Source organism: Rhamphochromis longiceps, linkage group LG16 (assembly GCF_057381845.1).
Source record: "Rhamphochromis longiceps isolate RC_006_pf linkage group LG16, R_longiceps_female_GT1.1, whole genome shotgun sequence".
NCBI lineage: Eukaryota > Metazoa > Chordata > Actinopteri > Cichliformes > Cichlidae > Rhamphochromis > Rhamphochromis longiceps.
This window is the reverse complement of record NC_140572.1, coordinates 33,977,704-34,004,100: the sequence shown is the minus strand read 5'-3', so window position 1 is coordinate 34,004,100 and position 26,397 is coordinate 33,977,704. Positions and strand designations below refer to the sequence as shown.

The following is a 26,397-nucleotide window of genomic DNA, read 5'->3' as shown; positions in this document are numbered from 1 at the left end:
TTAAAACTGAACTAAGAAATATTGGATCCAATGACCATTTCAGATGACGAGATCATTGAGTCAGAATATATATATTGATTAATCATAGTTGCTGTCGTTTTACAAGGTAATGTTATGGTTGTTATTCCTAAACAACCTTAATTCAATACTTTTGCTCAACCTTTGAATCAAAGTTGAAAGTCCTAAATAATAATATTTCCAAACAAGGTGTAAATGCAGAATGTGTGCCTGCCTCACCTCTCAGGTGAGGCAGGCACACATTCCTGCCTTTCCTCTCCCTGCCTTTTTCCTAACCTCCCCTCTTTCCAAAAACAACAACAGAGAGCCACAGAATCCTTTCTTTCCTGTCTGGCCCTGGGAACCAACAGGGTCCTGTGGCATGAAAACCCTGCAGGCGTCCACACAGATGCCTGTCTGCCTCTTTCATTGGTTCTCCAGTCACCAATAACATTAGACGTGATTACGGGATCTAAAGTGGGGAAACAAGAACCTACAGCTGGGGAGGCTAGCTAAATACAATAATGTGGGCCGAGTGAGAACTCTAAACTGGAGAGAGGGGTGCTGTGGGTGTATATCAGGGGGCAGGGGAGTGTAAGAGGAGAGGCAATAAAGGAAAATCAGCGTTTTTATTATTGAGCCATTACGAGCTCGCTATCCCTGGAATCTTGTAAAAGCAGTTGAGTGTGACTGCTTTTTAAGACTTACTAGATCCCAGATGTGTAGATGGGCTGCATGGCCTGGTAGATTTTGAGAAAAGGACGACAACCTGGGACATAAAAAATGCATTTAAGAAAGGGGCTCAAAGCTAAATTATGCGTGGTATATGTGTGTGTGTGTGTGTGAGAGAGAGAGATACTCGCCTCCCTTGGACTCAAAGTTGGGGATGCCGTGCATGATGACGTGATGGAGGAACAGCGGCTTGTTGTTGATCTTGATGTGTCCGGACAGCAAGCCGCTAAAGTACTCTACATACCTGAGTGAACAGAGGGAGAGAAGCAGCGGGGATTAAAGTGCCCAGTGTTTGACCACTAAAGGATGAACATGTAATCCAAGACACAAGCTTTCACTTTGACCTTTAGCTTGTCAGTCATGTCAAAGGAGCCAAAAAACTTCATGCATCAAATGGTTTAAAGTGGCACTAATCACAAACTATATTTACTGAGACAGATCCAAAGACAACTGCCACCCAACTCTGCATGTTCAGCCAATTATGAATCTTTGATTTTGGTTATCTGCCAACCAACGAACACAACTATGAATCCACCACAGAGGATCTTATAGCAGCTAAAAAGCCTTTCTTTAAAAAATTAGTGGCAAATAAGACTGACCAAAATTCATAACAGGGCAGAAATGCGACTCCAAATGAAAATGAATCTTAACAAATCTCAATCTCAAAGTCTACGCGTGCAAACAATTCTTGAAAGTTCACACTTTGTTTGCGGTTCCTTCTACTGCCCCCCGGAGGCCATTAAAATCAATTAATGCGGCTTTAAAAATGTAGTGAAGTGACACAAGGGAGAGAGTTCACTCAGGGGTCAAACTTGAAACAACATTGGAGGGAAGACTGACCTTTTCTGAGATGGCTGACCCACAGGAAGCACTTTGTCTTCATAGAAGCGTTTCATGGCAAACCTGTCCAGAGCCTGGTCGGCACTGCATTTTGAAATAAAGTTTTGTTAGAGAACATTTTCTAGTCCATTTCCATTTCAGTATTTCTGGAATGTTTTTTTTAAATGTTTTTTTTCCTTTATTTAACTGGGAATTCCTTTGATACAAAAAGCTCTCAGGGAAAAAAAAGGCAGCTGTAAGGTTGCAAAAATTAGAAAGTTGAAAATAACAAAAACAGACATGAGTAAAAAAAAAAAGAAGATCAAAATAAGCAGTGAATGCAACACAAAGTTCAGCTTAGAAAGTTACTAGTTTTCTATGAATAAACTTTTTTTTTTAATTCCTACAAGTCATGATTTGAATAAATTAGAAAAAAAGAAAATATGCCACATAAATGACCCCTGTAGAGTATTAGCTTGATAACTAGAGGAGAGAAAAGCAGAAGTAACCACAGTAGGTCTATTCATGATTTGTTAGAGATCAGAACAATGTGCAGCTGTTGGAAATGTGGATATCTTAGAATAAGTAAGACAACAAATAAAAGAATGTCATTAAAACATTTTTCTTGTTTTTTCCTTCAGTGTACTATGCTATACGTCCCACAAGAAACTAATGACAGCTGTTCTACTTAACCTCAATGCAAAGAGTCAATCAAAAGCTTTGACCATAAATCAACTTTTCCCTGCACATCTGGCACATCACAATTTCACAGTTGTTTTCTGTTTGAAGCTCCTTTACCTTAGCCTGCAGGATAATGGAATAACAAAGGAACCTGACAGCTGTGCAGGAAAGTACGACGTTTTTGGGATTTTTTTTTATGACCAATCGTGTCATTTTAAAAACAACGTTGATTTGTGCTCATCTGGTTGTTTCTTTACGAGGAGGTCATTCTGTTAGTGGTCCTATCTAAGAAACAAAGCCAACAGAAAACGAAAAGCAGCTCACTTATAATCTGAGTCGCATGATGCGGTGTCTCTTAGAACTTAACTCACTTTAGCTCACTTTTATAATTATGACATCAGGAACTGTTCTTTTGATTTACCAGAATTAAACTGGTGGTCTTCAGTCTCATGTTCTAACCCCCCTCCTTCTGCCTCATCACATCTTTAACTGTACTTCAGATGTGGGCTTCAAACCTGTGAACAATGCAGGCTTATTGAGTTTTTCCTCTTAAGCCTGTCCTCATGTAACCCCCCCTCCCCCTTGTTTTCCAAAAATGCCAGATTTCATCTTCACGCCTTCTCTTTCTGACTTTCACTCCACTTTTTAAGTGGCCGGGACATGTGACTTTAGCTCCAGCTGCAGCTGGGATCAGAGACCTACCTGGCAGATATGTTGCTGTAATGCATGTAAGCCGCCACCACCACTCCTGTTCTGCCTCGATTGCCCTGAAAAGACATCAGTCAAGCACAAGTAAGCTAATTTTATCTTCATCTCGTGATGGTCAAGCATGCAGAAAACAATATTGTTATGGATTTCTTCTCTAGGTATTTCAGGCACTAACTGTGTAATGTCCAAATATGTTTAATGGTTATTTTAGTCATGTAGAATATAACAAAAGACATAAAATTAATTCAAAGTTCAAAAGAAGCAAAGAGGTACAGATATCATTCCCAGGTTAATGATAGCCATCAAATTTACACAATAAGGACCAAATGACCCTTATTTTTACAGGAACTGCAACATTATTTAGTATCACGTTAGATAGGGTTGTTCTCTTTTTAAAAGTAATTTTATTTTTGTTAAATTTCAAGAAGGGCATGTCCTTATTTACAGTTCAGTTCCACCACAGGGTGCTCCACTTACACTGAGGTCCAGAAGTACTTGAAGAAAGAAAATCTGTTGTAGTTTTGGAAATTTGGGTGTGACTGTGTGTTAAAACGTCTGAAATTCCTAAATACTTGTGCAATACTTTTGTTAGACACCTTGAATTAAAGCTGAAGGTGTGCACATACAAAGTATGATATATGCACTGTTGCAATCAGACAGTTATGTTTGAAATAGGCTAATTGAAAAGTTGATACAGAATGTTAAAAGTTGCTTTATGCAGGGATACGTAACTTCAGAACACATCAACTTTATGCATATTAAATGTCAAAATTTTCCAATAGAAAGTTCTTATTTGGAATCAGGCTCCAAATGACACTGTATGTAAAATAATCTATCATATTATGTTATACAAAGTCATTAAACTATGGCCTTCTTTAAAAAAAAAAAAAAAAAAAAAATGCTGTCAGGAATGCAGAGATTCAAAAACGGCAAAAAAAAATTTCTGTCATGGTAGATTCCTTGGATAAGTCTCCAGGCCCCAGTCGAGAACATTGGGACTCTCCAGAGCCACAGAAAACATTATACAACTATTTTCACAAGCTGAGCCCTCCGCGTGACCAGTAAACGGACCGTTTTGTGTAAAACTGGTGAAGTGGCCCACGTCTGGTTGTAAAAAACGTCTGCATATTTGAGCGTGTATATGTGTCCAGGCATGTGATACTATGTCAACAGAGACGGCGTTCATTTTAGCCCATCTATCCGCCTTTAAAATAAAGCTCGTGGTGGCGAATGAGTGAGTTCCACATTATAAATATCGCGGCAGCTTTAACAGCGTGGAGCCCAGTGGAAATGATTTGTGGAAACCAGCAGGGTCAGCTTCCTTAGTGACCAAACTGTCGTTACTCGACTGGCAGGAAAAAAAACAACAGCGGTTGCTACAGCAGCCGACTTGTTAGTAGCCTCCCTGTGGGAATGTTTTAGGATCCCATGGTTAATTCCTATGTTGCAAAACACAATCAGGAACAGAGCGGGGTTAACGTGAAAATGATTAGGTATTACATTCGGGACGGCAGCCTAGTAGCTGTATTGGATATACTCTTTATGGTGTGTTTCAGCACACTGAGGCTTCCCACAAGCGCATAATGTGATCCAAGTAAGTTTAGGCAACAACAGGAAAATATCGGTCACTTTAGTTTTTATGGTATTGTTAAGGGTAAAAGGGGTAAATAAACCCAAGTAGCCATGATGACTGGCATGCCTTACAGCCTTAATTTGTGTTTTCCTAACCATCATCCAGCCCCAACAAGCACACAAAGAGACGCACTCAGTGTCAGTGTTTCACTCAGATGGAACATCATTAGAAGCACACATGCACAAACAGCTGCAGCCTCTGAGGTAAGCAGCGGTCGTGAAAAGAGCCTGAGAGCACCCTCTACTGCCTGCAGTCATTGACTGTTTTTACAGCATCTTCTCATTTTTCACTCTTACCTTATTGTGTATAACCACAACATTGTGGCTGTCCGCACTCAGCCACGTGTCCATGGCCTTACAGATGCTGCAGATTTTGTCCAAGGCTGGAGCGTGGTGGTCGGGCCAGCCAAAGTCCAGAACCTGAGAGAGGAGGAGAAAGGTTGCTGTTCATACCGGTGGTCATACAGTAACAAAGACAAAGAGAGGAGATGTTAAGCAGGCAGTTGTACCTTTGGATTGAGTTGGCTGATGTCATAGCGCTTCTCACTGAGGTTGAAGAGCTAAAGAAAAGTACAAATAAATATTACACAAGATATTAAATGAGAGAGGCAGGGCACTCTGGGAATCCTGAATACGAAAATATTAGAGAATTCGTACAGCCAAGCCAGTAAGCAACTGAACCAAACATGGGGGTTCATGATATGAGATGTACTCATTATCACCTCGGTCTTTGGTTATCATAGTAAAGGTAAGGGTACATATGTTTTTATTTGCCTATAATCTGAGTTAGAATCATATTTGTTCAGTGTGTTTGTGGGATGAGCCAGAGGGAATGATACACCACACATTACAGCTACAGGGCCATGGAAACCCGTGCCATGAAGCTCCTGGTGCACAGCTTCTGTGCTGATGTTCATCCTAGAGGAGGTTTGGAGCTCTGTAGTTATTGGCAGCTTTTAGGCATTATGCACCTTGTGTGTGAGTTGCTGATTCCTAAACGCTTCCACTTGGCAATAATAAAGTTTAAAACAGATTAAGGAATATTTAGCAGTAAGAAAAAACTCCATAAGCTGACTTGTTGCAATGGTGGCACCTTATTAATTCAATTCAAAAGACCACTGAAATCAATGCTATGGCTCTCTTCCCATTTTATTTTCGGGCTTCTATCAAAATATTGTCAAGAGGCGGGACCAAGATGGCAACCAAATGTCAAGGCTTGCTTCATGAAGAATTTTGCAGGCTTTTGAGGCATGCTACATGCACATAGTCAAGTAACAAGGATTAAAGTGTATATGGATTTGGGATTTAAAACTTCAGACAAAAGCTGTCTCATCATTTGCAGTAGAAATGACAACTCTCATTGACCGGTTTTATTAGCTATGATAGATTACTAACAAAGTAGAGAGAGAAATTGATAGAAAACTCCATTTCTGGCTGACTTTAAAACATTTCAAGCTAAATAAGAAAGCATCAAAGCATCTTTATAGTCTAAATCATATTAACAATACTACCATGGAGGAAATATGGGATTAAACTAATTGTTGTCAAACAGGACAGAGCTAGCTACTTCTATATGTTACAGTGCAACATAATGTTAGCTTTGTGCTTTAATGTTTTTGATTCCAAAGTCATGCTTCACTAAACTTCAGAGAAAAGACGACTATATTTAGCGGGGTCATCGTGGTTCAGTGAATAAAAATCATGTGCTTTTAACATCACCCAGACTCGAACGAAGCCATTTTTAGTATCTGGCGATGGTGTTAAATTAGCCAACACATCATGAATGAGTCAGTCCTGAACAGAGTTTCTTGTAACTCAACCTGTAACTCAATAATGTAGTTAGCCGTCAATGAACTAACTGTTGCCGTTGCTGGGAAACTTCTCTATTAACTGGCTGGTTGTGCTAGTTTTGGTGACTAAAAGTGTATCCATTTCCTCCCTTTCACCCATGTGTGTTTGGATTTGCAAATGCAGTAAGAAAGACTTACTTTAAAGATATGATTGACTCTTAATAGATAACAGCAGTGTCAAGTTGGAGTTGTTTAAGTTTAGCAAAAGATTAAATGCACACATTGACTGAGGTTGTGTCCCCGCTGCCCAGCATGGGTTATATCCTACACCGCTAACAGATACAGGAAGTCACAGTTTTGGGGTGTTTTCTATGTCTAATAGCTTTGCTTTATATTGGTAATTAGAACTTTGTAAAAAGGATTTACCAGTAACTGAAGAAATAACATGTTTTTCATGGGGGGGGGGGGGGTTTGTGTATGATACTATCTTTATGTTATTCTGCCGCCAATATAATCAATCCAGGACTTTTTCGGCCACCTAAAATATCTTTATACTGTTATGTTATTTATTTATTGTAATTTTTGCTCCCCTCTTGGCCAGATCCTGCTTGAAAAATACATCTTTTTTTAACCTCAATGAGACTTTTTCCCCAAGAACTGCCTCTAACTTCTGACAGGAATGTTCTTTCTGGCTCAAAATAACTTTTGAGAGATATAATTAAGATCTGTTTGGCAGATAATAGGACAACAAATCATTTACAACAGTTTAAATGCAGGCAACCACTTTTCGGCCCAACAAAAAGCAACAGGAGCGATGCTTTGAACAACGAAGAGTGAGGCAGGTATCACATGCAATATAAAGTATGCAGATGTTATATAACCACTCTGTTAGGTGAATATGTGGTTACACCTTAGCTAAATGAGCTGATAATGACTTTTTATAACTATTCGGTTTTTCTGAAACCCTACCAGGTAGTTGTTCCCGTGTTTTGATCGCAGCATGGAGGCCACCTCCCTCAGGTTGGCAGCGTAGCTCTGCTCCTCCACATTGCTGGGGAAGGAGACAGAGATGATCCGCTCTGTGATGTAGATGAGGTCCAGCTCGTAGCTCTCCTCCAGGGCCTGCAGCAGACTCGCACTCCTGCAGAAAAAAGAAGTAATTCTGAGTATCAGCTGATAGAAAAACCAATGCAGGTCACCGGACTGCAAAAGATAGCTTTAATACCCCGAAGTAATGCAGCACATGTGATTTATACACTGCAGCTGAATGGCTTTAACCGAAGACTGCCAAAAGGATGAAAGCTGGTCAATTTTAATTAGGTAGCAGTTTTTGTTTAATTTATACAGATACTGGATACACGTCTGTCCAGTTCATGTTATATGGGCAGAGAGGGCTGCTTTACTAAAGATGGTAGCAGTCCCAGTTTGTTTTAGGCAATAACATTATTATGGACACAGTCATTTCTTACAGAGAAATGTCACAAGACACGTCTTCTTCTGACGTAATTTCAAGTTTGTACTTTAACTTCACATCTTCAGAGTCACATATTTGGAGCCCAAGGCAACAAAAAAATGATGTGGCTTCATACGTCATCTGTAAACTGAATGTCCGCAGTGTTGCAAACAGAACACAACATTCTTTCTTCAAGTCAACATGGAACAAATATCCTAATATGGAGAAGGCAATACACCACATAAATACCAAATCCACAATGACATCACTAAATCTCAGCGGGGTTCATGCTCTCCCTGCTGCATTAAACACAAGTCATGTTCTTAGACTGTCTGCAAAGAAAAGCGAGCGAGGAGAAGGTGACGCATCCGATGAACACACCAGGGGGCTGCGGGATATGTGGACCACGCAAACTGATGATCAGTGATGAGCAAAAGTGTTTTGGTTGTTGTTCTGCTGAGTCTTTTTTTCCCCCTCATTTGGTCAGATTAGATCTAAAAGGGAGAGATTAAGGAAGCCCAGATGAAAGGGATGTCAGAATTCCCTGATTGATCCGTAATTTACTCTCAGGCTCTTGAGAAAATGAGAGCAGGTGTTGCTCTTTGACTTTTCCAGATGTCTAAACAATACAGAGATTTGGTTAAAAAGCGAAGGAGCAAAAAAGCTATTTTTTCAGTAATCTGAGGACATTAGCAGAAAAGGATGTGCTTTTACAGCTAAATATTGGAGAAAAGTCCATTTAAGACCAACATGCAGCACTAGATGAGTCGTGCTTACATGAAAGAAAGATCCTTAAAACGTGGCATCAACTTCTTTTATGCTTTTATGCTTAAAAAACGTTATCTGCATGGCTGGAGTGGCTCTCAACCAAATTAAATGTCATTTGTTATTAATTAGTGGATGGTTTACTCACTTTTGAATCACATTTAGTCTTTTTTTAATCCCTCTTTTCAATGTTTGCTAAAAGATGAATTTTACTTTACAAATCCTTCTTTTTAAAGGTCAGGACTGATCAGATTTACCTCAGACACAGCATCCTTGTAATTATTTTTGTGTACAGCACTTTGTTTCTGCTGCGTCTGTTTTTAAAATGTTTACTAAATAATTTTGGGATAGTATGATACTGTATGGTACCAATGGACGTCTGGTGCTTGGGCTTGTCCCCAAATGTGCTGCCCACAGTGTGTTTATAGTCTTTAGAATGTAAAATATATTTCATTGTTACTTTTACATTTCTCACTGATATTGCTCTGAAGACGTACTTGAAAGATTTTCTTGTCTTTATTGATTTGTGACATTTTTCTGTCAAACTCACTTTTACATATCACTCTTGTAGCCCTGTTTACGTGCCAAAGAGCTGTTGCAACGAGCATTGTGAGGTAAGTGCAAGCACACTTTTTAATGTTTAGTTTAGGGGTGTGTGTGTGTGTGTGTGTGTGTGTGTCCCACCATTTGCACATAATTACTGAAATCTCTCTTGGAAATTAAAAAAAAAGCTCCACCTAATTAGAAACACAGGAACAATGTACAATGTATTGTACCAGATATTCATCTGCAGTCCCTAGAGGAGTTCATGAATGACATGCAGATAAAAATTCAAATTCAAATTTTATTTGTCACACACACACACAACCATACACAGTATGACATGGGGGTGAAATGCTTGTAGCTGTACAATGCCCGACCATTAAATGACAGAAGAAGAAAAGTTTTAGTTAAAATTTAAAAGTTAGCAATCAGATGTCATGAATCTAAAACTGACACATAAAAAGAATGTATACAAGAAAACACCTTAACAGAAAAAAAAAACTGAAGAAGAAGAAGGGTGGATGGGAGAAAAACACAGTTGTCTGGTGATTTTGCACTCAAGTACTTGCAGTGACCAACAATATGCCACACCCCTTAACTCTAGGGGACCCCTTTCATTTGTGATGTGATTGCACAGGTTGCGCGGTGGGAGGCAATCTGTCTGCAAACAATCACAGACTGACTGTATTCACTCTCAGACAAATTTGCAAAGGTTTGCAATTAACTGCCATCTAATTATTAAACAGATCGCCAACACATTGCAATCAGAGTTGATCTGAAATTTGTTAATTGATATATTCTGTTGTATTGCCAAATATTTGCCAAAAAGATTGTTGATCAGGTTTTGTGGGTTTTTATTAGAAGAATCATCACGTGCAAGATTTATGCAATATTGCTGTGAATATACGCAAGTTACATTTTTTTCTAATTTCCTTGCAGATGTCTGGATTTGGTTCAGTTATATGGGCTGAAGTCATTTTGCAGGCTGAGATGTAGAGCCGTACAGGCGTCCTCTGCGACTCACCGTCTCACTAGCAATAAACAGACCTCAACTGATCAAACCTCTTTCCGACTTTTGCCTTTGCAGAAAAATATCAACCATAAAGAGGCTATAAAGAAGTGAAGTGGGTGAAGTGAAGGTGGGGAGTGAGTTGAAGAGGTTGCAGGAGAGGTGCCTGGAGCCAGACTGCAGCATATTTCCCACATTTGTCAGCTGTGAGTAGCCCCTGAGGAAATTGCTCATATGTCTGGGAGAGGGGATCGCTCCAGCTTTACTGTTCAAATACTGTAACCTGCTCTTTTCTGTACATCTGGAGCCACTCAAAACATGCTTACTGGAAATTATTCATCACTTCAGATAAAAGAAATTGATATGTCGCACATGTCTCTACTGTGCTGAGACAGAAGTCTTATCAAGTTTTTGAAAATATTTCTTTAAACCTGCATCTCCTCTTTCCCACCATTTCCTTTTCACTCTCTTGCATCTCCTTGTGTATGCCTCTCACCTCTGAGTGCAGTCAAAGCCAATATACTGTAGACCTGTGGTTTGGTCCCATTCCAGATTCACCAGCATGTGTTGACCGGCTGAGTGCCAACCTGCTTCTCATCAGCTGAAGAGATTAAGTGATTGCTCCTTTTCTGCATACCGCATTTGACGAATGACGCATTATCTCTGCATGCTCAATTTCAGTGCTGCACTGATCTCGTTTGTCAATTCAGACAAACACTGAACCTTTTTTTTCCTAAATCCAGAAACCTTAGACATTTAACTGTTAAAAAAAATCCCCCAAGATATCTGCAATAAAAGTCAACAACCGGGATTTCCATGGTTTCTTCCATTCAAAATACGGAGCACCCTACTTGACTTCAGCTTATAATCATACTTGTCATACTTCCTGATGGGTATAAACATATTACCACATATTTTCTCATGACCCAAAAGGTCAATTGGCTCGTCCAAGTTAAACTCGCTACTTAGACTGATTTGACCTTTTCTATTATTAATATTTTGAGTTTCTTAAGCAAACGACTTAACACCATGCGCTATTCATTTTTTCTCTGCATTAGTTACAGATGCTTTTCACCTCTATATGTTAAATATTATATAAACATGATGCAGAAGGAATAGTTCACAATGACAAATTGTAATATAAGACCGCCAAGCTCCCAGGGATTTAAGCCCATTTTAGCTTGTTTTGGTTTTCCAGCAACAGGCAACTGTTTTCAGGAGAGACTTATTGTATATTCCCTTTCCAGCACCAAACAGTAAACAGATAAAAGTAATAAATATCTTTTTTACCAGTTAAATATTTCAGTGCTTCCCTAGAAGGTGATGAAGACAAAAATACACCTGAAAATGGTTACATTTGTATACCTATACCGATAAACCATCGTAAATCCCAAAAAGTTGATTCTGTTCATCTGGACGTAGCGTCGTCAGTCCCTGAAGAATTCACTTGGATGAGTGACGAATCATTTCTCCCACTCAAAACGCTACGTCCAGATGAACAGAATCAACTTACCGGATTTATCCTTACCGGGGTGATTCAGCATGGATCAAGACAAACTATCTTAAAGTTAGGTAGTTTGAACATTTGCTTCGAATGAGAGCAAAAGAAAACAAACTCAGTGCTTCTTTTTTGCAAGTAGCATGTCTAAAAGTCTTCAGTTGAAAGATCTGTGCACCACATTTCAGAATCAGAGAACTTATGTAATAATATCTGCAATGTTGCATGACCACAGCTGTCAAATTAACCTGTCACTGTAGATGTGTTATGATATGTTATGTTTACCACAAGTGAGAATTGTGGTTTTCTTTAGCTTTGATAAAAAAAATAAAATAATACTAAACATGTTGTCTACACTACCTAGTTATTTAAACTAAGTAGGTAGGTAGTATTACCCAAACACTTTTATTTGTAGGCTTAGAGGACGGCGTAGCAACACAAACCTCCACGCAAATAAAAAGTGTGATCATAGGAATGTACCAAACCTGTCTGAACCCAGAGTTTGACTGGATTAGTTAATTTAGCGGGAGGATTACATCAGACAACTGTCAATGATTCTGATGTTAGGCACTTAAAAATGTTTTCCTTTATATGGATGGAAATCAGGTGTAATCCTCTCAGTAAATGAACTCACACGTTCTCTGCATGGGCTGTTAAACATGCTGATGTTCCAGATGTTGAACTGTTTTTATTACCTCATATCATCTAGGTGAATTGCTGCGAGGGAGCCAAACTGTCATTCAAGCTTCGCACAGCACACAGTTGTGTTGTGCCATCAAGTCTGACACATTAATTACACAACTGACAACATGTGTGACTCCCTGAGGACCGAGGCTGACACCAGATATCTTTATGTCCAACAACACACCGAGCGGTCCAGTTCAACAGCGGGGCATGTTGCTTTTACAGTGTCCCTGGTAAAAATCGGCCAATATCACATTACATCTAAACTTTTCATTTTCAGATTCCTCACATTATCAAGCAGGATGCAGAGAACGCACAGAGCTAAGCCTGATATTTATTTCACCCCCCCGCCCTTATTATAAATCTGCACTTTTGCTGGAAGCAGGAGAGATCGTTTTCTAAAATAATTAAACAAACGCAGCCTGATAATCCAAATGAAGCCTTTTATGGGAAACGTGGAGAGAAGGGAGGAAAAGTAGGAAAACTCAAAACTGATGAGGAGGACAGGAGACAAGAAAGAAGGGAAGCTACCTCGATGGCCTGCGCCGTGACTCCATGCTCTTTGAGGATTTTGTTGAGCCCTGCAATCACAAAGAAAAACTTTATTAGTATTCTTTGCATGCACACAAAGATGTTTCTCAACAAGCTGTTAAAAACATTCATACACCAAATAAGGAAATCAGTTAAAGAGACGTTCGAATTATTAAAATGACGCTTCACAGTCATCCATGTAACCAGCTCAGCCTTGCTGGTAAATTTGAATCTTCTGAAATTTGGAAAATAATGGAGCCTTTGATTTTACAGATTACAGCAGAGCATAAATGTAAATCATAATTATTGTAGCTGTAGCAGAATCACAGACTGGTTAGGGAGGTCCGTGGGATGCATCCCAGTGAGAATCAGAAGAATGCTGCACACACAACAACTTGTCAATCACTAACTAAAGCACTACCTACTTTACCCTCTTATTTTCCTCTAATAGAGACCATAATTTACAAAATAAGCATTATGTTGTACTGAGTAAGACTTGAAACTAGTGGTTGAGGTCATAAACTCATCAGTAAAGTGTTTACTGTAGTCAGCAATCAAAATGGTAAATGACCTGTATTTGTATAGTGCTTTACGAGTCCCTAAGGACCCCAAAGCACTTTACACATCCAGTCATCCACCCATTCACACACACATTCACACACTGGTGATGGCAAGCTTCATTGTAGCCACAGCCACCCTGGGGCGCACTGACAGAGGCGAGGCTGCCGGACACCAGCGCCACCGGACCCTCTGACCACCACCAGTAGGCAACGGGTGAAGTGTCTTGCCCAAGTACACAACGACCGAGACTGTTCAAGCCAGGGCTCGAACCGGCAACCTTCCGATTACAAGGCGAAGTCCCAACTCTTGAGCCACGATCGCCCCGGCAAAAGAGTCGAGCATAATTTTCCTGTACACTTTTATATAACCAAATATCTTATATTTAGAGACAGCGTGTGCCTCTCACACATATCAGTACTGAGATATATGTTGTGTGATATCTGGACTTTATTTCTTTATTATTTAAAAGAAAATTGATGCTCGATGTAATTTAGAGATGTGTTATGGCATCATTTGCACTCCCCTCAGCGCTGTCCGCAGCACATGTAATAGGAGCAGCAACACAACTATTTGTGGAAACCGAGGAAAGAATGACTGCATCACTTCCCCTTTTACTATAATTTCAACATACCGCATGTAGATCTTTAAAGAAAACAATCCTGAAAATTCAGAATCAGCCAATCAGGCTTCAATCTGTGGAGTAGCTGAGGTAATGATACTAACAGAAAACTCCGACGACCTTCACCTCGACACGGCAGATCTTCTTACTGCTCAAATGAGACTGTAAACGCGTGCTCGAGCCAGCTGTCTCCAGTCCTGTGATGTTATACTGTCTAACAGGCAGTTAGAGTTTGAAATAGTTTTCATCCCTTTAGAAAATAAACACTCTGAAAGACAAAGATCTGATCACTGCTGCAGAGTGTGTATTATACCTTAGGAAGGGAAGGAGGGGGAAGTCTCTTATATGAAGCTGTGTAGCGCCATGTGAGAACAGCTTCACATGGCACCTTCATAGAGCAAAGCAGAGGAAGTGTGGCTGAAAGTGACCGGCTGTGTTTGGCTCCACTAAGCCTGGCCCGCCTCGCCCCCCCCCCACTCAGACCAGCTTGAGGAGGGGGGTCAGAGGGCACGTGGACTTATTCACTCTCCTGTGATGTTTGGGTCACATGTACACAGGAAGGGGCTGTTATCCGTCATCATCCATTATATCAGATTGGCTGGCTAACCATCAGTGTCAAGAGCACCACTGACCTTCCTGTATGAGCATTAGTCTGCTCTGCTCTCCTAACAGCCGACTGTCGCTGAGTGAAGAACTGACACTCTGTTAGAAATGTGAAACCTTTTCTCATGTTTCATATAATAGTCTAAAAGGTTTCTAAACAGGAGACTCAGGTTGAGATTGTGCTTGTCTGTTTATGATTTTTTTTAGAAAATCTTTATGCAAAAGTATCCTGGGCCATGATGGTACAGGAAACAGATGGAAACTCCAGACAGAGGACCGTCTTTCTACTCTGTTCGATTAAGTTTTATTTATACAGCGCCAAATCACAACAACAGTCACCTCAAGGTGCTTTACATTGTAAGGTAAGACCCCACAATAATACAAAGAAATCCCAGCAATCAAACGACTGCCTATGAGCAAGCACTTTGCTGACAATGGGAAGGAAAAACTCCCTTTTAACAGGAAGAAACCTCCAGCAGGATCAGGCTCAGGGTTGGCGGCCATCTATAAGGCGACAGCTAACCACTGAGCCACCAAAACAGATATGTCAATAGTCAGGGCTAAGCATGACCTTTTGCTCCATTTTCCCATTACTACACCTTCTGCTGATGCACAAATACTACACACCAGTAGAATTAAAAACAACAGGTTCATAAAAATACACATTTAAGAAAAATAAAAAGTAGGACTAAATAAGATCGAGGGTAGAAAAACTGAACACAACAGAAAGCTTCACTTTCAGAGATCCTGGTTCCCCTAATAGCAGCTTCCACGTCCCCGTACCAGAGCATTTAACCGGGAAATTGCATTTTTATCACCGTGGAAGGCTTTCACTAGATCAACTGGTGATAAATGACATTAAAGCATCTGTGGGGAGGTTACTTAACTCTGGTCCAACGTTAAAACCTCCTAAATTCTTGGGAAATCAAACCTTACAGTTACAGTTATTATCTGGCATTTCAACATCCCACAGCATCAAATACCAACGTTCTGCCAGAAGTGGCTTGCATCCTTTGAGCTTGAATATACCAGCTGCAGCAATATTATACACAAAGGGAAAAAGTCCCCTTTGAAAGCAAAGATACGCCTCTGCAGCGTCCTTAAAAAATTATGCTTACCCAGTTTGTTTTAACATGACAACCTTTATGAGCATCCAGATGTGATGGGTTGGGAGTGAGCACTGTCTCTATGTTGCTACAACCTGGTGTGTTACATCACCAACACTAAAAGGACAAACAGCTTTGACAAAACAGTGTTATTCGACACCCCAAGAGAGAGTTTAACCATTATTTGGTGAATCTGGAGATTCTAACAAGTATCTGTATTAATTGTGACATTGGGGGGCCGTGAATGCGTACGCATACATAAACACAAACATATCAGACGATGGGGTATTTTCCCAGAACGGCCCGTTTGTTTTGATAAATGCTTTGCTTCCCTCCCCTCGATTCTGCAGCCCAAATGTTCACATGAGTCAGTTGCCCAACTGAGGTGACACAAAGCAAATCCACCCCCCACTCTGTCTGCACTTTGGACTAAGTGCTTCAACATGTTGCAAGGGGCTCCAAAGCACAGCGAGTCACCAGAGGAGGACAGAGATGAATGAGCGAGAAACGACCCAAAAGAGAGGGTTCAAAGACAAACGCAGAGCGTGAAGAGGGCTGAGTGTTTGTGCCGAGCGGTGCTGAGGGAGTTACCGCGCATCAGGGTCAGGAAAAGCCCAAGCGTTTCTTGAGGTAAAGGGACGCCAACACGGGACACGGAGCCACCAGCATGCAAGCGAAAAAGTCTTAATTAGAGACTGCCAGAGAGCTGTCGTTTATATTGTGCTGCAAAGACGGCGGTTAATTCATAGTTTTTGCTTCAAATTAGTCTGAATTGTTGTGCAGAGGATTTTATGAGCCACGAGATTTAAGTTAAACTGCAACCATCTGGGAGAGTAAAGGCGCTGCATTGAAGCCAGGGTCAGCAATAAGACAATAACTTTCACTGTGGTCACATTGATGTTTCTGCCTCTGAAAAACTCAAAGACATCATGATGTGTGACGAGTTCATGAATGGAGGGTCTGCAGGAGCACATTGGAGTAGCTTAACAGAATGAAAGAAGAAAATAATCTTAACAAGCAACAGTTTCCCAAAGTTAAAGACGTTAAGCTCCTAAACACGACACAATCCACATCCCATCTCCTTTGGGAACTTCCATCAGGGAGGAGGAGGAAGAAGCAAGGTAGTGGGTAAAGAGAAGGAGGAGGAGGAGGTGGGAATTAGAGTGGGGGGTCCTCCAGGCCCTGTTTCCAGATGAAAAACATCTGGGGAGGTTGACTTTACAAGCAGGCCATACAAATTAACCATCTGAGAAAGAGTGAGGCAGTAAGGGAGGAAGGGGGGGAGGGAGGGAAAAGACGTTGGGGGCTTGTAAAAGTCTGCGAAGGAGACAAAAACTTTTTCTATGACAAAGAAGAAAAAAACATTGAGCGTGGAAAGAGAAGAAGCAACCAGAGCCGCTTTTAGCCAAATCCTTCATTCATCGCATCCTACCTTCCTGAAAAGGTAGCCCGTACTCCATCGCCATGCCCCCCTCAGAGAGGAGAGCCGCCTCCTAAAAGACCCTCCTCGGTTCATCTCTGGAGAGCTCCCGCTGCCTCTCCCTGCTCTGTGTCCGGCAGTGAACTTCCCTCTAAGGAACCTCTCCCTTTTCTCTGACAGCAGAGGAGCAGAAGAAGAAGAAGGAAAGCAGAAAAAAAAGGGCTCTATTTTGGGCCGTAGCCTGCAGCGGGCCACTACATGCTCGAGGTCGGGGCAGACTCCTCCACAGAGCTCCTCGTCCCGTTCCTTCTGTCCTCTGTGTGCTCTCCCTTCCCTCTCTTTCTCTGCCGTTGGCCACCCTCCCCCCTCCGCCTCGTTATCTCTCTCTTCCCCCCGCATTCAACTTTTCCCTCCCTCCCTCGCTCCCATGTCTCTTTCTCATCTTTGCATGGATCTAAATTGCTAAGCCTTTCCGTCTCTTTAGCCAAACATGTGGGAACTGATGCATGTTTGTAGACATAAACACACACAAGTCAGCTGAGTGGAGCTGCTCACTGCTGCACGTCCTAAGTCATAACCGTACAAATATAACCACGTGCCTTTTTTTGTGTGTCATCTTATCAACTTTCTCACACGAGAAGCTGAGGATCGAAGGCAGGGGGATCTGTCGGGGAAGTGAAATCAGAAAAAGAAGTAAAATGATGCAGCTTAAAAATTAATACTGATTAAAGAAAAACAGCCAAGATGTTCATAGCAGAAAAGAAAAACAAAGCTCAAGCAGAAACTGATGCAGGTCTTGTTGTCACAAGATAAATCTCTGTGATGCTCCAAGGCGATGAGGCGTGGCCAAACATCCGCCACACGTCACTGTGTAACCACACAGCAAATGCCCATGACAAGACAGCAGCAGCTGCACTTGCACACAAACAGACACTCGAGCACATACAGTCCACTCTGTACAGACATGTGATCATACAGTAAGCATAAAACAGCAACTCGTCTAATCACACACTTACGCCGAGGGTGTGATTCAGACTTTGGCCCTCGTTTAAGGTGCTGACCAAACTGTGCCGGACTGGGAAAAACTCACAAGACTTTTAAAAGACTGTCTCAAGTGACTGAAGGATAACATGGGAAACGCCAATATAAGCAGCCACACACACCATTCCCAAAAAGGCACACAGCTCTGTTTGTGTGTATTTTTGGTCCTTGTGGGGAAAGCGGGCACTCGGCTTTGGGTGGCAACTCTAAATTGGTTACTCGATCCTTCCTTTCTCAGACAAAATACAACTCGCAGGAAGTCGTGTTGGAGACAAATAGTGCCCAGTGAGTCCAAAGCAAACATGTACCACCCTTATTTTTGAGTGCTTTGTCAGAACATCAAAATTTATTGTTCTCAAGGAGTTGGCAAAAAGAACCAACAATCATATCAACTCTTCTGAAACTCTAACAATAACAAAAAAAATGTGTTTAAAATACATTACTACCCAATGCTACCTGTGGAGTCTGGGCTGAAAACCAGCATGTCCAAATACTCCAGCAGTCACAGACAAAAACGCAAGGTTTAAAAATACTGGAAGTTGTTCATATCTGCTAATGTAGCTGCAGCACTGAGCCCAGTGTTGCATGAATGCATAGACATTAGATGGTCACGCCTCAAAACTTCCATCCAGTCCACACACTGAGCCCCCAGACTGGAGGTTTGTGTCAAACAGTGTATGCAGTGAAAATTGAGGGTCTCCTTGTTTCACACGTCCTTACTGATTCATATTTAAAGCTTAGAGGGGGTGAAGGAGGCATAAGTCACACTTTTGTTGTTAAGTTGTGACCGTTCATCTCATTAACCCGGTAACCCAGAGTCTAACATCTCATGTGTAAATGAACCATGCCAGCACCTTGCATAAAACAATGCAAGCTACAGCTCCACACTTGATACTCAACACAATTTATTAAACAGATAATAATATTTATCTGATCCACAACTCATTTTATAAACTCACTTTAGCTGCAGATGCTTCAGTTACATTTTAAAAGAGTTTATACTACAGTAAACAGACAAAACCTTTTTAAAAATAGTTAGCGGGCCGTGCGGCTGCCTGTGCTGGGCTTATCTCGCTCACGCTGCGTAAGCTGAACATCACTCAGATGTCGTAGTGGAGATGAAGGATGCCAGAATTCACGTGCCACAGACACTTGTCTTTTCACTAAACACATCCACAATTTTTCCCCAAAATATTTCCATGTTATGTTACCATCTAGCTTTACTGCAGAATATTTCAAATGCAAATATTGAACTTTGTAACCTGCATCATATATTTTAATATAAATCGACTAATATTCAGTGATGCAGTATTATCGATAAAGCAACAACGTGATATATTAAGTAATTAAAATCATCTACAGCTTCAACATTAAATTGATTAAACACATTATTAAATCAGCAACTATGATTCAATAAAAACACGGACGTGAGTCAGAAGAAAGTACTTTTACTTTACGTACTTTAAGTACAATTTGAAGCTCAAACTTGTACCATTCAGTAGAATTACGACTTTTTCTTAAGGGGCCATAGGCCTCTGCACGAGCCTCAAAAAATGCACGCCTGCTACGCTCCAGGTGCACAGGAGAAGGTGCAAACAGACTTTGCATTCCAGCACACTGCACTGGTCACATTAGCGTAACCCAAGTGCTTCTTGGCACAGGTTGCCAATCAACGGCCTTGCAGGTAACCGCTCTATGCAGTTTTTTGTTCTACTCCAGATGTACTCGTGTCAGTCCAGCAGCTAAACTGTCTGAATATATTCTTTTAAAGAAAATAAGGACTACTTGGATGTAGGGTCGAAGGATGTGTCATACAGACACCATCTTTGATGTTACGGGGTTCGACGATAGATTTCAACTGGGTATTATTTAATGTTTCTGTTTTGATGAATCAAAGACAACCAAAAGCAACCAAGAGTCCACTTAGCTGTTTGGTACAGCAATGTGGCTTGATGCCCAGAAAAGAACTTCCTGTTTGATATGATTTAATGTTTGTGTTCTGAAAAGATAACGTGATATCATCTGGCGCAAATATGTGTTTTTGTTGTGGACGATGGATGTGAGATATTGTTTAAAAATATCTCATGAATGAGTGGGATTTTGATCTCAACAGGCCCTGCTGTGCATCAAGTGTAGACTTAATCTGGCTTTTCTGAAGTATTTATTATAATGAATGTCCTTCATGGCAGCTGGGAAACCATCCACTCATACTTTATACCTTTTCTACATCAAGTATGTCTGACCTCTCAGCCAAGGCTGCAGAGGCAGATCCATCATCTCCTTCATTAGTCTAACCAAGCAAGAAGAATGGACCTGCGAAAAATCAGCAGGTAAACTCACCATGGTGTCTACATGTTTGAGAGGGAGGTCACTGCTCGGCGCCTGTTCAGAAACGACAAAAAGAGACAGACAGTGAGATCAACACCTGCCGATACGCTTCAAACAGTTGACTTCGTGAGATGTTATGTTGTGTCATCGGGTGTTTACGCTATGCTCAGAGCCATTCCTTGCCCTAATGTGGCCTGGAGTGGAGTAGAACTCCACCTTGAATGTGTGGGACCATCTATAATCCTTCTGTGCAAATATTTACACAAAGAGACAGGTCTGCTTCCATTAGCCAAGACCAGAGAGTCCAGCCGAGGAACTCTCTTTTTCAACACCATATACAGCTATGGAGAGAGAGAGTGTCAGGAAAGACAAAGGAGAGGAAAAAAGGGGCACTGTGGGACAAGAAACCAGAAGAAAGTGGTGGGAAGGGGTTGATGGACATGCTAAGAAAACAAAAACAAAAACACAGGAACAATCAGACAGATGAAGAAACAGGATTTGGGGTACAGAGAGGAAAAGATGGCAGAGAGGAGAAGAAGAAAACAGAGCAATCTGTGACGTCATGAGCTTGTGTGGGCTCCACTAACCTCAGACTAACACACACATGTGCATGGAACTAAATGAGGCCTAAAATGCATCATAGCATTTGAAGATCCACGCTGCTGTGGATTTTTATGCAGAGATGTTCATTACCTGACTGTTTCAACACCAGTAAAAAAAAGAAAAGAAAAAAGAAGAGTCCAAAGTTTCAATACTCTGCACTGAAAGTTGGGTTTGCTCATTTTTTCACATTTTTTCATGTTCTGGAGATCATGAGCCTGTTCGGACTTTAGACAGCATTAGGGTAAATAGCAGGAAGCACTGAACAATAATACTGGCAGTACCAGTTGCTGCATATCATTCTGCATCTCTCAATCCCTAAATGTCCTCTTTCTCTTCACTCTAAGTATGGAAAAATATCTTTTTAAATTCTCAAAACCATGGAAATAACCTAAAAAATACCCACACATTAATAATAATAATGGATTGGATTTATATAGCGCTTTTCAAGGCACCCAAAGCGCTTTACAATGCCACTATTCATTCACTCTCACATTCACACACTGGTGGAGGCAAGTAGGGCTGGGCGATATATCGAGTTTTTTAAAAATATTGATATATTTTCATATGAGATATAAGATGTGACAATATCGTTTATATCGATATAGTCTATGTTACGTTATAATTATACTTGTGGAGCCGCAGGTTTGCCTCTCTTTCGTCCACTTATGTCTCTACGCAACGTTACTCGGCCTCGCCTCTCCTTCACTGAACACAACTCCCCCTCCCCCATAGCTTTACCTGCAGGCAATGACAAGATGAAAGCGGAAAATCTCCGTTAGCGAGTTACCTCGGATCGCCCCGTGCGTGGGGCTGGACGGTGTCAACGTGTTAGCGAGCTAACCGCGCTAACGACATGCAGCCAGGAGGGGCTGCACGGCCTAAAATCCTTTCATTTTCTCAAAAATCGACAGTGCGCCTTATGTATGAATTCTGGTTGTGCTTACTGACCGCGAACCGATTTTATGTGGTACACAGCGCTCAGCAATCTGTCAAAAAATGTTTTAATATGACTTTGCTAAGCTACGGAGCTGCACCGCTTGATGGAGCCGCCTCGCGGAGTGATAGTACTGTGCTTCAACGTAATATTACCGTACTGTGTGTGTATAAGGACCACAAATGGCACCTGTTCAGAGACGTGGTGCAGCTGTGAAATCTGTCTCTTTGTTATTACGCTTATGGTCTATTAGTTTACATTTTGACTGCACAATTGTGAGCTTTTCGTTATGCACAAAAACAACATTGGACCATGATTATTTAATAAATGCTGATAATTTATTTTTGAGTAATTTCTTCATGTATATCTACGCTGTATGTAAAGAAAATGCCCATTTGACATCTGGGACACAGTGTGACTAAGAACTCTCTTTTTGTTCTTAACTTATGGCTTTAAAAAAAAAATATCGAGATATATATCTTATATCGCCATCCAGCTAAAAAATATCGAGATATGAATTTTGGGTAATATGCCCAGCCCTAGAGGCAAGCTACGGTTGTAGCCACAGCTGCCCTGGGGCAGACTGACAGAAGCGAGGCTGCCATATCGCGCCATCGGCCCCTCTGGCCAACACCAGTAGGCAAGTAGGGTAAAGTGTCTTGCCCAAGGACACAACGACCAGGGCAGAGAGCCCGGGGATCGAACCGGCGACCTTCCGGTTACAGATACGCGTCCCAACCCCCTGAGCTAATGTCCTGTTTTTGGTAACAGAGCTGATACCAGAGAACAAAAAGCAATCTCCTCTCTGTAAATGCCATTAAAAGTCAAGAACGAGGAAAAATACAACTAATTCTCAGTGAATTACAATAAAAAGTCCAAAAATCCATCTTTGTCTGCCTCGTGCACAGATATAGATTCTCTTCATCACACCGAAGACACTCAAGTTTTATTGAAATTATATTTTTTAAATTTTTATATTTTTTTAACTATTGTAAAAATTAAATTGTGCAACATATGATTGCAGCGGTTCATTCTTTAATCCTGCTTGGTAGTGATCTCTGCAGAGTCCCACACAGAGAGCTGGGCTGCAACACCCAGGACGATCTGCTTCTGTAGAAACTTTCAGTGGAACATAAACAGCAAATGTAAACTGTTAATTACAGTCTGAGCGTGCAGGCCCTAGAATACAGACTCCAAACACTCAGACTAAACCGCCAAGCAGGGAGAGCACGAGAGACCTACAGTCACTGGAGTCTGCTCCAAACTGCAGCATTTATGACTGAAAGGGATTCAATTATCAGCATCGTGACTACATTTCTCTCTGTTGTACATGCAGACAGATGTTGTTTCTAAGAATGAAGGACAAGGAAACAGCAGGCTAATGTTTGAGATTCTAAATGCAGACTGTGGATTTCACTGCAAGGCCAAAATTTGCAGCCGCAGGCATTTTCACACAAATGGAGGCCATTGTGTGTAAACCCAGAAAAACACACAGAGACACAAACAATTCTCACAATGATATATTCGAACATGTGCATTTCCGCTTTGCAAGATTGCAGCCAGATGGCTGTTTTGCATCCATGTGCACGTCGTCGCTTAGAGATGCAAATAATTCAGAGAGCACGAGAAAGCCGGAGAAGTTTTGTATCAGCAAAACAGCCGACAGAGGAAGTGTTTGCAGTTTGTGTCAGTAATCTTCAAAAGAAGCATTTGAAGGGGGGCTTTGATACAGACATTACCATTTTTCTTTCTTAAATCAGGGCAATTCTTGCAGGCTGTGCACAATAAATGTCACAATTCTGAAACAAGAAACAGACCAAGCTTTCAGAAACTCCAAGACCCAAATGATTAAAAGCTTTAAATTAAACCTAAATTATCTGTCCCAGCTCGGAATTTCAGATTCAAGATCAAGAGGTCAAGTCTTCAAGCCCAGGACTGTGTACGTATTCACAGTGAAGGAAAGGCCAACCACTATCTTCTTTAAGACTAGATGTTTACCTGTGGTTCCTGGGTATTTAAAAGCAGAATTAGGAAATGGGCAAAACATTAAGCTTTCAGGCCCGTGTTCTGTGGAACCAGCTCCCAGTCCAGGACTCATCTTGTTGGGGTCTAGTTGTTTGGGGGGGGGGGGGGGGGGGGGGGGGGGTTCTCTATAGGTGAGGTGACTGTTGTTGTGATTTGGCACTATACTAGTTTTATTTGCAGTCCTTATGTTGACATAGCAAGCTCTTAAAGGCTGCAGCTTTAGTGCATCATGCTGTGTCATTCTGCCACATGTCTGTCAGCAGGAGCCTCTGCTGAATCAAGCCAAGCAACAAGTTGATCTGAAGCTCTCATTCGAGACGTGTTCGTATCGTTTCTTTTCTAAATCAAGAACAAAGCAGATGTAATAATTTTATTTATTTGAAGCTACAGTTTAAAACTTCAGGATCTGATTAAAGCAAGAAGCTGTGGAGGATAGTAATGCATACCAGAATCCTGAATCTACTTTATAGCGAGACAGTTGTGTTTCTCATTTTGAATCACATTGGCCCATGTGACAGGGGTGCAAACTTGCAGATTTTAACTCTTAGCTGGCCTCCCTGTGCACACCGAATGAATGTGCTGTGGTCTGACAGCACACAACCGCAGGGCAGACTGCAAAAAACTCTTCAAACATAATCGTGATTAAACATAATTACAACAGATGCGAGAATAAAGACGAGAGCAAAACAAACACTCCTCTGTGGCCAAGAGCTTTGCAGCACCTGCGAGGCCAGCGTAAACACAAACCTCACAAGTATGTTAGTGTGCCCTTCTAATCGTGCCTCATGTGCCATTTCCATACAACTATTAGTCTGAGAGTGAGCCTTTGAACTTAAAATCATTTTCATCATAGATATTCAGATTTTGTGCCTCCTTTGCGCATCTCTTGCTCAGAGCTGTGTCATCATCGTGAACAAAGTCAGCTGAGGCTCATGAGAGGGGCTAAATGCAGGCCGTTGCTCTCCCACAGATCTACAAAATATTTCAGCTTTGGCTTAAAAGGAAAACAAATTCAGTATGCCTGGTTTCAGAGTGAGGATATCTGGGAGGTTTCCCAGTGTCTTTGGTTAATAATAATGATAAAGATTAGTTCTAGAGCTGCTAACAGCTACATTCTGTCAACATTCATTGATCTACATGTCTCCAAACTGAACAACCTGTGTCACTTTTCTACTCCATGTTAGTTTAGAATACTTGTGCATCACCTATAACACTAAACCAAAGATTTGGCAGGTTTTGCCAGAATGCCGACAGCTGACAAAAAAGTAGAAAGCTCGGCGTGATTAAACTGTTGTTTCATCCAAGGTCCTTTTATACTGACACGGTTCTTGTGGTCCAGATGGTTTCTATCAAGCATCGCAACCAAAATGAAAGACAGGCTGTAGGCTCAAAGTAAGTCAGGTGTTTGTATATTACAACAGTCAATTTAGACCTCAGACCTCCCCTTCCTCCTCCTGCTTTACTCACATTGCGGAGCAACGGTAGCTGCTATGGGAAAAGAAGCATTGTTATAAAATCTGCGGCCACTAACTACATGTTGGAGAAGTGATCTAATTTAGTTTCAAATCTGTGTTGCTTTAAATAGTTAGAGAAAGAAAGGTTTGATGCAGCACAGATGGGCAGACGCAAATTAAAGGAATCATAATAAAATGCTTTCTAATGTTATATAATTACATATATTCTGTTTCTGAATCATCTGTTCTTCCCATTTAATATCAGATCAGACTGCCTCACGGCTCGTAACGGCTTTGTTTTGGTGGTATAAGTAAAAGTTATTATACCTGAAATGAATCTCAGTGCAGAGGAGAACTCAATGGAAACATTAGGCCAGAGTTAAAGCAGAAAGTCTTTCTGTTCTCTGCAATGTTTACAGCACAGACTGTATATAGAAGATGGATGTAGCTATTGTGCCATCACCACGTGGTTGGCTAGGTGTCACTGTGAAGCCTAGAGCTGAGTATTTTGTTGTTTGGAAGCCATATCTGCCAAATAGGATTGCAGGGACACAATAGACCATCATTTAGAAAATGAATATCATCTTCTATGGTAGAAGACTTGAAAATAAAGATTGAAATCATAAACTCATCAGTAAAGTCTTTAATAAGGTTGTAAATCTAGGGAGCCAATTTTCCCACAGATTTCTATACAGCTAGAGTCGCCCCCTGCTGGCTAGCAGAAAGAACAAGTTTAACTGACACACCAACTTCTCTTTTTATATTGGAACACTGACTACTGATGTTTTGGCTCAAGTAGAAGTTAGCATCATGTTTTTGTCATCAAACGTTAATGCCATTTGACATTGCAAATCACTTCCA

The 26,397-nt window shown here is 41.1% G+C and overlaps 1 protein-coding gene and 1 long non-coding RNA gene across 13 annotated transcripts in view; one reads left to right on the top strand and one right to left on the bottom strand.

Annotated features, from left to right (window-relative positions):
• LOC146651545 (uncharacterized) overlaps window positions 1-11,228 on the top strand; it is a 112,963-nt gene extending 101,735 nt beyond the window's left edge. For both annotated transcript variants that reach the window (XR_014907970.1, XR_014907969.1), the window contains 2 exons: window positions 9,149-9,191; window positions 10,208-11,228. This is a non-coding gene — a long non-coding RNA (uncharacterized LOC146651545). The remainder of the gene's footprint in view (window positions 1-9,148; window positions 9,192-10,207) is intronic.
• Window positions 1-26,397, bottom strand: part of tns1b (tensin 1b) — a 203,217-nt gene that overhangs the window by 44,702 nt on the left and 132,118 nt on the right. For all 11 annotated transcript variants that reach the window (XM_085385307.1, XM_085385302.1, XM_085385303.1 and 8 more), the window contains 9 exons: window positions 20,533-20,574; window positions 12,843-12,892; window positions 7,329-7,500; window positions 5,079-5,129; window positions 4,867-4,989; window positions 2,932-2,996; window positions 1,570-1,653; window positions 861-973; window positions 706-766 (listed from right to left, as the gene is read on the bottom strand). In XM_085385307.1, coding sequence (XP_085241433.1) covers window positions 706-766; window positions 861-973; window positions 1,570-1,653; window positions 2,932-2,996; window positions 4,867-4,989; window positions 5,079-5,129; window positions 7,329-7,500; window positions 12,843-12,892; window positions 20,533-20,574 — 761 coding nt within the window. The remainder of the gene's footprint in view (window positions 1-705; window positions 767-860; window positions 974-1,569; window positions 1,654-2,931; window positions 2,997-4,866; window positions 4,990-5,078; window positions 5,130-7,328; window positions 7,501-12,842; window positions 12,893-20,532; window positions 20,575-26,397) is intronic.